Source organism: Hordeum vulgare, chromosome 3H (genome assembly GCF_904849725.1).
Source record: "Hordeum vulgare subsp. vulgare chromosome 3H, MorexV3_pseudomolecules_assembly, whole genome shotgun sequence".
NCBI lineage: Eukaryota > Viridiplantae > Streptophyta > Magnoliopsida > Poales > Poaceae > Hordeum > Hordeum vulgare.
The window spans coordinates 450,726,169-450,738,660 of record NC_058520.1 but is presented as its reverse complement, the minus strand read 5'-3'; the positions used below and the strand labels follow the sequence as shown (position 1 = coordinate 450,738,660).

The following is a 12,492-nucleotide window of genomic DNA, read 5'->3' as shown; positions in this document are numbered from 1 at the left end:
CAACGGCGCCCAGCGCCGTCGGCCGCCGCTTCCGCCTCGCCAACCCTCCCCGCATCCCTATCGCCTACGAGATCGGTCTGGTAGGCATCGCAATCCTACCACACACGCTAAAACTTCTATTTTACGCCAAACTGTTGTACAACTGTTGGAGATGCTTTGACGGTTGCAGATCATTTGTGTTCGCAATGAGCGATAAGTAGTATTTGCAATGTTGTTTCGGTTGTTTAGGCCGTCCCTATCGTTTCGTGTGGGTTGGCCGACGAGACATGGGTCGGATAAGCATGCTAAACCCAGAAAAATGTGTCGTACTAATAATTAATAATTTTTGGTAAACAATATATTTATATACCCAAATCAAATGAATATAATAGCTTGGCATATTGTTTCGAATCAACAAATCACACGGAAATTTGAACACGCATCTAACGCTTACACACCACGTACACATACACATACACACACACTCACTCAACACACATGCACAGTGCATTTTCGACTCAGCAATTAACCACACGATACAAGTTTAAATACCACATGAAAGATGTACACGTGCAACCCGGCCGTGAATCAATGCTCGCCTAGCTAGTTGATATATCAGCCTTGAATCATCACGCTTGGAAGCAAATATTCCATCGCCAATCCATCTTGCCCACTTCAACTGGCCCTTCACCTCCCTCCGTGTATAGCGAGTATGTAGAAGAGCTGCGTCACCGAGAGTATGATGGTGAAAGCCTCCATGGTTATCTACAAGACAATCGAGACCAACACAAACAGTTAATAACTAAACGTGCCACATCAGTAGTCACAAACCCACAACTTGATTCCATACGAACGATGATCAAATTAAACAGCACGTTTGTGGGTCGTACCAGTCTAGAATTCCTGCCGTTGAGCTCAATCTCCTTAACTGCCAATCTGGAGAAATAAATCAGCCAAAACGTTACATACGCGCGCACATTAGGATTTCAGGTGTTTATATGGAGTGGTAGAATTGGCCGAAGGTTTGTTTGTGGTCATACGTACCCCATGGCAAGCAGTGTGAGCATCCAGGCGACGAACCCAGAGGAGGCTGCCGCCGGCAGGCTCTCGTGGCTCCACGCCCGGACATGGTGGAATCCGGCAAGCGACGCCCCCATGCCGACCACGCTGGCGATCACCGCGAAGATGACGAAGAACCCGGTCGCCGCGTTCCCTATGGGAAAGTAGATCGGGGAGAAGTGTGACGGCAGCTGCAGCCCGGAACCTGTGTAACAACATACATATCAAGGAATTTAACACAAGATATATATATATAGGCACACGAAGGACACCACAGCCGCTTGTTTTTCACAAGTAATGCACCACGATTATGCACTTGTAGCAGTCAGGAGTACGTACCTATGAAGAAGCCGTTGTTGATGGCATAGTTGATGGCCCAGCCCCCGACCGCGGTGACGATGAGGTACATGCAGAAGTTGAGCATCAGGAGGAGCCCGGCCACCGGCTTCAGACCCGCGTTCGCCATGTGTGCGAGCTCCTAGCTATGAACGCTTCGACCGGTGAGAGGCTGCGCTCTACTTCTTGTACGAGTCAGCAGTAGTATTTCAGGCGGCACAAGGATTGCATCGGCAGCTGCACATTATATATAGATACAATACAGGACGTGCGCACGAACGATCGACGGGAAAATGCAGGCTAGATTTGTTCCTTGCTTCCATCGGCTGCATGGACAGCCGATTGCTTGTGGATGCTGGGTTACGTCAAGTTTGTGACAAACTTGATGCTTAAGGCAGCCGTCCCCGCGGTCTGGGGCATTCGGCCCCTCTCAACCTGTCAGAGATTCGATCCGTTCGCCTCGATGATAAAATGACGGCTAGCTGGACAGTGGATACCTTTCAGTCCAGTTTAGTTTAGTTCCCGCGCTTTATCGCTTTACAGCCGTAGAGCGCAGCTTTTGCCGTCGAATCCGCTAAATGATGTCTCGGGATGATGCTGCGTGCAAAACAAGTCTGGTAGTAGATGCCAAACACGTATTTATACAGTAATAAAGAAGATACACGATTGCGTCTTGCGCCACTAGATCACAAGATGGACGGCTAGGATGTCCGGTTAAGAGCATGAGGTGATTTTTTGCAAGCCTAAAGTCGATTGGGGGCGTGAAAGAATTTGGTGAGCCCCTTCTCTCTGCCCAATCCCCTCGAATCTCACCCCGTCCCTCCAATCCCCAAATATTTGTTTGGAAGAGAGAGGTTCATGTATTTAATTTTTACGGCCAAATCAACATAACGACCGAGATACCGCACTATGTTAGTGCTGGGTGTCCGGACCCATCATTAAGCACGATCGTGGCTTTTACCAAGGGGATCCAATCTCTTCGTTGCTCTTCGTCCTTGCCATTGATCATTTGCAATAAATTCTAGACATTGCCATCCAGCATGGACTGCTGCACAAATTGAGGGGCGGAGGACCATCTTTCGCACGTCCCTATATGCCGACAATGCGGTTGTTTTCATGGCTCCTATACAGCAGGATATTGTCAACTTCACCCACATACTAAACTACTTTGGACTGGTGACGAGCCTATGTACAAACTTCTAAAAAAGTGCGGTCGTCCCAATAAGGTGCAGGAATATCAACTTGGACGCAGTTCTCTCTGCTATGCCCGCTGCTCGTACCACCTTCTTCATCAAATATTTTGGCCTCCCTTTGTCAGTTCGGCACCTGAGGGTTGCAGACTTTCAATTCCTGGTGGATAAAGTGGCGGCTAGGTTTGTGTCGTGGGACGGCCAGAACATTACATCCATTGGGTGTGGGGCGCTTGTCAAGTCTGTGCTCACCACTCAAGTGATATACCATGTCATTGCTCTCAAACCTCCTGCGAGTACCCTCGTCAACATCACCAAGATTGAAAGGCATTCCTATGGGCGGGCACAAGCAAGGTAACAGTGGTGAAATGCAAGGTCAGCTAGAGCTTTGTTTGCCGTCCAACTGGGCTTGGAGGGTTGGGAATCCTTGACTTGAATATGTTTGCTAGGGCTCTTAGGCTTCGATGCCTTTGGTTTGAGTGGGCCGAGCCTTCCAAGATGTGGGTGGGAATGATCAACCCTTGTGACGAGATGGATCACAACCTTTTCTATGCTACCTCACGCATCACCATCGGCAATGGTGCACGCGCCCCCTTTTGGGATTCCCCATGGGTTAACGGAGAAAAACCCTCTGCCATCGCCCCCCCTCGTCTTCGAGGCTTCCTCGTGGAGAAATTGGAAGGTTCAGGAGGCCTTGTGTGAGGAAAAATGGTTCACCAAATCAAACTCCCTGACAACTGGACGATGGAGCATATCGGGCAAATTGTCACCCTATGGGCTAGAATGAGAGTAATTGATATTATTGAGGACTCTAAGGACACCATTACTTGGAAGCACACTACTGATGGAACATATTCCACCACCTCAACGTACAATGTCAAACTCATCGGGACGGTCCTCTAGCCCATGCATGTCGCGGTTTGGAGGCCTTCCCCTCCCCAAGATGAAATTTTTCGCAAGGTTGGTAATCCAAAATCGGTTTCGACGGCGTATAGATGGAAAAAGGGGTGGCCTAATTGTGGGCTATGTCTGCTTTGCAAGCAAACGCCGGAGAAGATTGGCCATACTTTCTACAAGTGTCACTTCTCCATCAAACTTTGGGGCATGATTAAGGGTTGGCTAAACCTCGACTCCATCAATCTCATAACTTGGCCGGCTCATCGCTCTATCAAGGATTGATGGACCAACATGTCGGCGATGATACGTCTCCATTGTATCTACTTTTCCTACTAATTTTGATCTTGTTTTTTTACTCTAATTTACATGATTTGAATGAAACTAATCCGGACTAACGTTGTTTCAGCACAACTACCATGGTGTTGTTTTTGTGCACAAATAAAATTTCTCGGAATGGAACGAAACTTTTTGGAGATTTTTTATGAAATAAAAGAAATTTTCTAGAACCAAGACTCACCAAAGGGGAGGCCCCCACACGCCCACTAGGCACGAGGGCGTCCAGCCCCCTAGCGCGGCCTCGTGTCTAGTGGGGCCCATGGGGCTCCGTTGACCCTAATTCCATCACTAGAAAATCCTATTTTCAGAGAAAAAATAAGAGAGGATGTTTCATCGCGTTTCATGATACGGAGCCGCCTCCACCTCATGTTTTTCATTGGGAGGCCTAATCTGGAGTCCGTTTGGGGCTCCGGAGAAGGGAATCTTCGGTCTTCGTCATCACCAACCCTCCTTGGTCGCCAATTCCATGACGCTCTTCATCGGAGTGAGTAATCCCTTCGTAGGCTGCTGGTTGGTGAAGAGCTGGATGAGATTCATCATGTAATCGATTTAGTTTTGTTAGGGCTTGATCTCTAGTATCCATTATGTTCAGAGATTGTTGTTGTTATGACTTTGCTATGCTTAACGCTTGTCATTAGGGCCCGGGTGCCATGATTTCAGATCGAAACCGTTTATGATTTCACCATTATATCTATGTTCTTGATCCGATCTTGCAAGTTATATGCGCCTACTACGTGCTAGGATCCGCATACCCAAAAGTGTGGCTAAATTGATAACTCAGCTGCTAATACGTGCAAATATTATTTGGCTCCCCTCAGGTCAAATCTATAAATTTGGGTTGAATACTCTACCCTCGAAAACTATTGTAATCCCATATACTTGTGGGTTATAAGGCGACAATATGCCCAATAGAAATGTTATCAACCCCCTCACTGTGCTAACATGTTGGACCATCTGGTGCGAGAGAAATGCAAGGGTGTTCCAGCACAAGTCTACTCTTTCGTCCGTCCTATTGTCAAACATCCAAAGCAAAGCAAAGATTTGGGTCACCGTGGGGGCAAAAAAATGGGTCATATCATGCGGGGAGAGTAGTAGCTTTTGTAAAAACAATCTCGCTTTCGTTGTAAAAGCAACCCTAAACTTCTTCTTAATTAAGGGATGAGGCAAATCTTTTGCCTCCGTTTTGTTAGCGCTAAATGTGGGTGTACTCCTGATGATGAGATGCTAAGTCCTTGTACAATGCAAACACTTAGGGGATATGCTTACAAAAATAAACTAATGTTTCTTTAAGCATCGATGCTTATTCAAATAGGATAGTGTTTAATTAGGCATCTCTCATGTACAAATATGCATTGGCACTTGAGAAGAAAAAACGGTTTGTTTTCCTAAGCACCTCCCTAAACATGTAACATTGTACAAGGCCTAAGAGGAACCACTAGGGTCGTTATCCGTGACAGTAGGTGGAAGTTTATTGTTGCTGGTAATAGCAGAATTGAATGGTGTTCATATGAATTATCTGCGAATACCATGGCACTAAAATATGTTTTATCACTTGCACAATCTATTGGTTGTAACAAACTAGTGGTGAACTCACACAACATGGATGTTATTAAGACAATGAAATAGGGAGCAATTTTACACGAGACTAGCAGCTATCTTCGATGATAGGTATCATGTGTCATGTGAGTTCCCTCTTATAGTTTCTGAAATTTTTTTCCTCGGAGAGGCAAACTCAGTAGCTCATGACCTAGCTAACTTAGCTAGATGTTCTGCCACTAAAATCTGGATGAGTGAACCTTCTACTTTTATTTCTCCTTTGATTGTAAATGATGTAACACTTATGAGTAGATGTTTTATTGTCAACAAAAAACTACCGTTGCTACAAGCCTATAGCAACATGGATAAGCCAGCTACAACTATTTTTCCTGGAAAGGAGATCAAACCTCACCTCTACGTCATTGTGATTCAGACAACCAAGGCCAACTACTACTACAAGCAAGATCGATTCTCATCAAATAAGCAACAATAATATAATCCTAAAAGCACACATGGATGAATTCTAGAAACCCTAGGAAACATAGATGAAATATGATGCAAAGAGCCCAATGTAGAGTTCTAATTGGCAAACCCGTCGATGAGAGCATGTGAGCTCCAACATAGGGGCCCCAGAAGTTTTTTTTCTAGAATAGCACCCCCACCCCCACCAGTTTGAGCGGGCACAAATTGCTACATCATACATGGGTTGGACAAGATATCAAAAAGTGACCCTAAGTGGAGAGGCATGTACATGAGGCTTGGTGAATAGTTTTCAGGTGCGAGCTTGTATCACACATGAAAAAAGAGGCAATTCTCCAAAAATATATGAAAAAAGAGGCACATACACAAGTGTCGATTTTTTAAGCATGGGTGCACTCTTAGGGATGAAAACATAAAGCAAACGGACGAAATTGGGTGTGATCATATTTGTTTTAAACTTGTTTTACAGAAATGGAAACGAATACAAGAACCTTGAAAATGAATATATAACCGGAAACTGACATGAACCAAATATTGGAGGGAACACGTCAACATAAGTGAGCGTGGCAGAACTTAGAAACTCCTTGAACCACAGAAAACTATATACGAAAACCAACAAATTAATTGAATTGTTAACATGGCTACCAAATAATATGGTTAGGTGCTTAACATATTATTGTAGTTGAAAAGGACGTGGATGTCGCCTAGAGGGGGGGGGTGAATAGGCGCTTTAAAATAGTTAAGGTTTAGGCTTGAACAAATGCGGAATAAAACTAACGTTTAATATGTCAAGCACAAACCCTACAAACAACTAGGCTCACCTATGTGCACCAACAACTTATGCTAACCAATATAAACAACTAAGTGATAGCAAGATATATTACAATAAAAAAATATGTCTATCACAAAGTAAAGCGCATAAGTAAAGGGTTCGGGTAAGAGATAACCGAGGCACGGGGAGACGATGATGTATCCCGAAGTTCACACCCTTGCGGATGCTAATCTCCGTTAGAGCGGTGTGGAGGCACAATGCTCCCCAAGATGCCACTAAGGCCACCGTAATCTCCTCACGCCCTCGCACAATGCAAGATGCCGTGATTCCACTAAGGGACCCTTGAGGGCGGTTACCGAACCCGTACAAATGGCAACCCTTGGGGGCGGTCACCGAACCCGTACACGTGGCAACCCTTGGGGGCAGTTACCGGTACCCGTACAAATTGCTCGGGGCAACCTCCACAACCTAATTGGAGACCCCGACGCTTTCCCGGAGCTTCACACCACAATGATTGAGCTCCGAGACACCACCAAGCTTCTATGACGCCAAAGCATCCACGAAGAACAATATCTAGGGTACTAAGTACCAAAGGTAGTAAGCTTCTCAACTTCTCACTTCCACGTATCACCGTGGAGAACTCAAACCGATGCAACTAATGCAATGGCAAGAACACACGAAGTGGTCAAGTCCCTCACACTCAAATCCCTCCACAACAACAAAAGCTATGGAGAAATATGAGAGGAAGAACAAGGAGCTCACAAAGAACTCCAAGATCAAGATCCAAGGGGTTCCCCTCACATAGAGGAGAAAGTGATTGGTGGAGATATGGATCTAGATCTCCTCTCTCTTTTCCCTCAAGAACAAGCAAGAATCATTGGAGGGATAGAGAGTAATCAAGCTCTAAGAATGTCAACAATGGAGATAGAACAAGAGCTCAACGGATGGATAAGACCAAGGGGGAAGAAGACCCCCTTTATATAGTGGGGGAAGGAATCAGACCGTTACCCCCACTTTCTGCCCGAGCTCCAGCGGTACTACTGCTGGCCCCAGCGGTACTACCGCTGGGCCCATGGTAGTGCAACGGTACTACCACCGCCAAGAAAGTCTTCGCAAAAAGGTCCGTCCACGAACAACCGCTAGGCAGGCGGTACTAAGCTCCTGGAGCGGTACTACCGCTGACCAGGGGCGGTACTACCGCCAGTCAGCGGTACTACCGCTAGGGCCAGCGGTACTACCGCCAACTCCAGCGGTACTACCGCTAGGTCCAGCGGTACTACCTCTCACCACTGAAACAGCCATAACTTTCGCATACGAGCTCCGAATCGAGCAAACCCAAGCTTGTTGGATTCAGGACGACAAGGGCTATCCAAACCCAATCTTAAGACCATGCGGTTATGAATATGCCAAAGATATAGAGATGTGAGATCTCTATGAATGAAGAACCGGCAAAAACTCCAACATCGAAAACATCATAGTAGATGCATATGGACTCTGTTTTCGATGAACTCGAGCTTGTCATGAAGATGACCATAAGCTCTAAAAGTCACAAAGAGAAACACCAAACAAGAACCAAGAAGTATGATGCAAGGATGCAAATGGTTTGAGCTCTCAACGAACGATACGATCAAGCTACTGACTTCAGAGCCCCCCTGGATAGAACAGCAATCTATCCTAACCAGAAAACCTATCAAGGGCAAACCTATACCTTGCACCTCGTCCTCTTGAGCTAGATGATGATGATCTTGGCTTCCTCAAGATGGAGCACCTTTCTTGATTGTGTTGGCTTGATGAAGACTAGTTGATTGCTCCCCCATACTCACTATGGGTGAGCCACTCTTCAACATATCTTCACAAGTACATTGCCACCACAATGGACGGCAAGCTTCAAGCATGCTATCTTCGTGCTGATCCACTTGAACTTGCACATCGCAATCTTGATGACGATCACAACTTGACGTCATACTCCATGGGTTGTATGAGATCTTCCCTTTGACGCAAGCCCATGGAAACACACCTAACCCCCACATAGAACTCTCACGAAGACCATGGGTTAGTACACAAACACGTAATGGACAATGCTTACCATACCATGGGATCACTTGATCCCTCTCGATACATCTTGTACGCTTTGTGTGTTGATCACGTAAAACTTTGTGCGGATATACTACACACACACACACACACACACACACACACACACACACACACACACATATATATATATATATATGCACGTAAAAATGATTTTTTTAGCCACAAAATAAATATTTTTTAACCACAAACATAATGGGCTTAATGTGCGAGTGCTGAAAAGTGACTATCCATATAAACGACGTTTGAGATCCTGATCATGCTGAAGGAATAGGTTGTTCATGATTCCTTGATGTGGTCGAGTGCTCATTGTGCACTCATGGAGGTCTCATGCATCGCGAGATTGTGACACCCTATCCACTATCCCTGCTTCTAGTCTCTCTCTTCTTCTCTCTCTCATCTTCTATTCGTTCCACCATTTCTGTGTTATGTGGTTAGCCCCAGTGCAGTGATACCATAATGCCCCGACCATCACAATTCCCAAAGCCATCATATCATCATGAACTCTGCAATTCACTATCTCACAAGTTGGAGGGCCAAAAAGTTGAAAATTAACTTGTAACTCTATGTCGATACCAATCGACCGGTTTACGAGTCTATCAATAGACTAATCGATTGTTTCTCTAATTGCCATTGTAACTTGCATTGTTGAGTAAATTGTTAACTGGTAGCTTCTCTGTTGGTTGAGAACAGGGAATTAATAGGTTAAATGTCAAGTTAATCCATGAATAGAACAATTTATCAATTGATGGGTTACTTGGCGACCCAACGAGTAGAGATTAATCGGTAAGTTAACTGGTTAATCACATGAATTCTTGAACTAGGATAACTTGTCTAGGTGTTGTCAGCATTGTGCAGATTACGACAGCTAAATTTCTGATTATAGTTATTAATTAATTAGTTGCTCTATCCTACTTGATTTGCGGTCAAATTGTGTTTGATAGTTGGTTAGCTGCTCAACAAGCCACGCATCAAAGAGTTCCGAGATAGTTGCTCGATCAAAATGCAAGAGTGTGACGTCCTCTATTTTTTTGTCTTGTTAAGCCTATAATTCATGTAGTGTTTGAAATTCATCTATATTACACTTTTTGGTTTATAAAACAGGAAAAATCATGTATTATAGAAATAGAAGTGTAAGAAGAGATAAAGACTAGAACTAGCCATTTAAACCCAAAAGGGTGTTGGTGGTCGATTTGTTGTGAAGAAATTTCAAAAAAATAATTGAAAATCAAACTCTAACTGCTATGCTAATGATGGTCTTGGTGATGTTGCAGTAGAGGTTGAGGTTCACGCTATAGAAATGGGCGGGGACAATGATCGTAATATTGCCGATAAAGCTAATGATGATAATATTGCCGATGAAGTTCATGGTGTTAATACTTATGGTGTCATCAACTACTCATTTTAGCCTGGTATATTATGTCAAAGAACCTAGTATGCACTTGATACTAGAACATATTTCTCAAAGGGACTTTTCTGTTGAGCATGGTCCTAGAGACAAATTCTCTATAAGTTTTCTACATTATCATACACTACAATTCTACAATTCTTTCAAATGGATAGAAGTTTCATAAAATATGGCTTTTATATTGTAAAGATCTTGGGGTAATTTTTCTATACATATCATGAAGAAAGTGGTTCTTGAGAGGTCACTTAGCAAATGAGGGAGTGACTAGACTCATATTAGCACTAAATCAAGCATGAAACTAGTAGCGAACATGTCACAAATATGACTACATGCTATCACTTGCGTCTGAGGTAGAAAAATAAAAATAGTGATAAAGTTCCTCGACAAGAACTTGAAACAGAAAGGAGCATTGGAGAAAGCTTTGTTCAAGATTTGTTTATTGTAATATTTCTCTTAGAACATAATATAAAATTTCATGGTGCTAATAGCAGATTGTGCAAAGATAGTAATGCCACTTTAATGGTGGAGTAGTGCCTCTGGGGCTCACACGTCCCCCGCTTGTGGACCAACACCCTTCCTTGCGCTCCAATGGCCACACACACATGGGGTACTCCTTTGGATGACCGACTATGTCGGATAGATCAATTCAGATGAATGCAGGTGTTTGAGGGTTCATTTTGAAGATGCCCTTATATGCAAGACTTTACGGAAAATATAATATTTAAACATGTGCAAAAAAGTGTCAAATTTGTGGCATTTATAGGCCATTGAACTTTTTATTTTGCTGACAAAACACGTTCTGCTTTGCATGAAAGTAATTGAGCATGTTTTAGACATCAACACGACCACAAAAAATGTAAAATGGTTCGGTATTTGTTTTAAATTTACTGTCCATCCCAAGAACATATGCTCATGGGTAGGGATGAAAATGAAGCGGATTTTGGGGGGGGGGGGGGGTTCATATTCATTTTTGGGGTTTTGTATTCGTTTTTTGCTTTCGCAAATAACTGGAAAACAACCGCTCTGTTTTCATTTCTACTCCTGAGTGCCAAAGTTGCTTGCTTGTTAATTATTTTTGTCTGTTTGAGATTTGCTTATACCACCCTCACCGTGTGGTGCTTGCTTGTTAATTTTGCTAGTTGCTTGAGTTGAATTGGTAAAGTTGCTTAGTTGACCACATGCTGAGCAGGTCAGCTGAATGATTTTTTTATTGTTTACTTTGGTTCTTACTTTATGATACTCGGAATTTGAAAAACTCGAACTACCCAAACCGGATGGACCAAAATATCCCAAATGTCCACCCTAATCCATGAACCTTGAATAGGTGCAACATGGTCGGTGAATAATAATATTATTACATAAACCTGTGAGGTATTTTTGTTTTCCAACTTGCTCGATATTATAGATTTATAATCCTATAAACACACTCGAACGTCAACACCAATTGTTTTGCAAGTGTGAAAGGGCCCCCGTCCAAATCTATACAATTAGTCTACTGTAGTGTATCAGTTTTTCAGTTTTCAATCTCAAGACTGGAAATGAATGTGAACCGTTGATATAGTCCATCGTATGGTTCAAAATGGTGGGACTTGCATCTACAGTACTATCTAGAGTAGCAACGAGGATTCTGCTGTCTTCCAGAACCATCTACAGATTACCAATTTAGGAAAAGTCCACCTGCTTGCTAGTGTTGTGCATCTGTGTGTGTAGCAGGCTGAGCTGAGCATGTGCATTGACAGGAGCGCCCAGCGGCCTGCGTGCTAAGGCTGGTTGTAATGGGGAGTATCATATACTAGTATCATGTATATGATATTAGTGTATGATACTACGCCCCGTAATGCATAGTATCATATATTACTATTATAGGATAGATCATTTATTGTCATGCATAACAAATAGTAGCAGAACATTTAATATGATACGGGGTCATTATATGATACGGTATCATTATATGATACTCAACCCTCTCTTTTTTCATTTAATTCTATGTCACCTCATCAAAATTGCTTAGTTGGCATGCATAATACTAGCTATAGTACTCCCTTCATGTCAGCTTATAAGTCCGGCACGTGTATCTAGGTCATCAATTTGATCAACTTAATGAAGGGCATATATTACAAAATATATATCATTAAAAACTTTAGATGTTCTATTTTCTAATGATATAATTTTTATGTTATACAATATATTTTATATAAGTCAAAATGACAACCTAGATACACGTGCATGCCTTATAAACTGTGACGGAGGGAGTACTACCATTACGACCAACCTAATAACATTAGCGAGGACCGAGGTGATGTTTTGGGAGACTTTTTTTTGAGGAAATGTTTTGGCAAAGTTCTTAGAGTTGGCTGTAGTGCAGGGTACTGACTGACTTGGGGAATGGCGTGGTTGGCATATGC

At 43.3% G+C, this 12,492-nt stretch overlaps 1 protein-coding gene across 1 annotated transcript; it reads right to left on the bottom strand.

Moving 5' to 3' along the window:
• Positions 1 to 340: 340 nt before the first annotated feature.
• LOC123440138 (membrane protein PM19L) lies at positions 341 to 1,652 on the bottom strand. The gene is made up of 4 exons (XM_045116710.1): positions 1,378 to 1,652; positions 1,024 to 1,243; positions 870 to 915; positions 341 to 744 (listed from the first exon to the last, which is right to left on the bottom strand). The coding sequence occupies exons 1-4, from the start codon at positions 1,502 to 1,504 to the stop codon at positions 667 to 669; spliced, it is 471 nt and encodes a 156-aa protein (XP_044972645.1). The 5' UTR covers positions 1,505 to 1,652; the 3' UTR covers positions 341 to 666.
• Between the last annotated feature and the right edge of the window lie 10,840 nt (positions 1,653 to 12,492).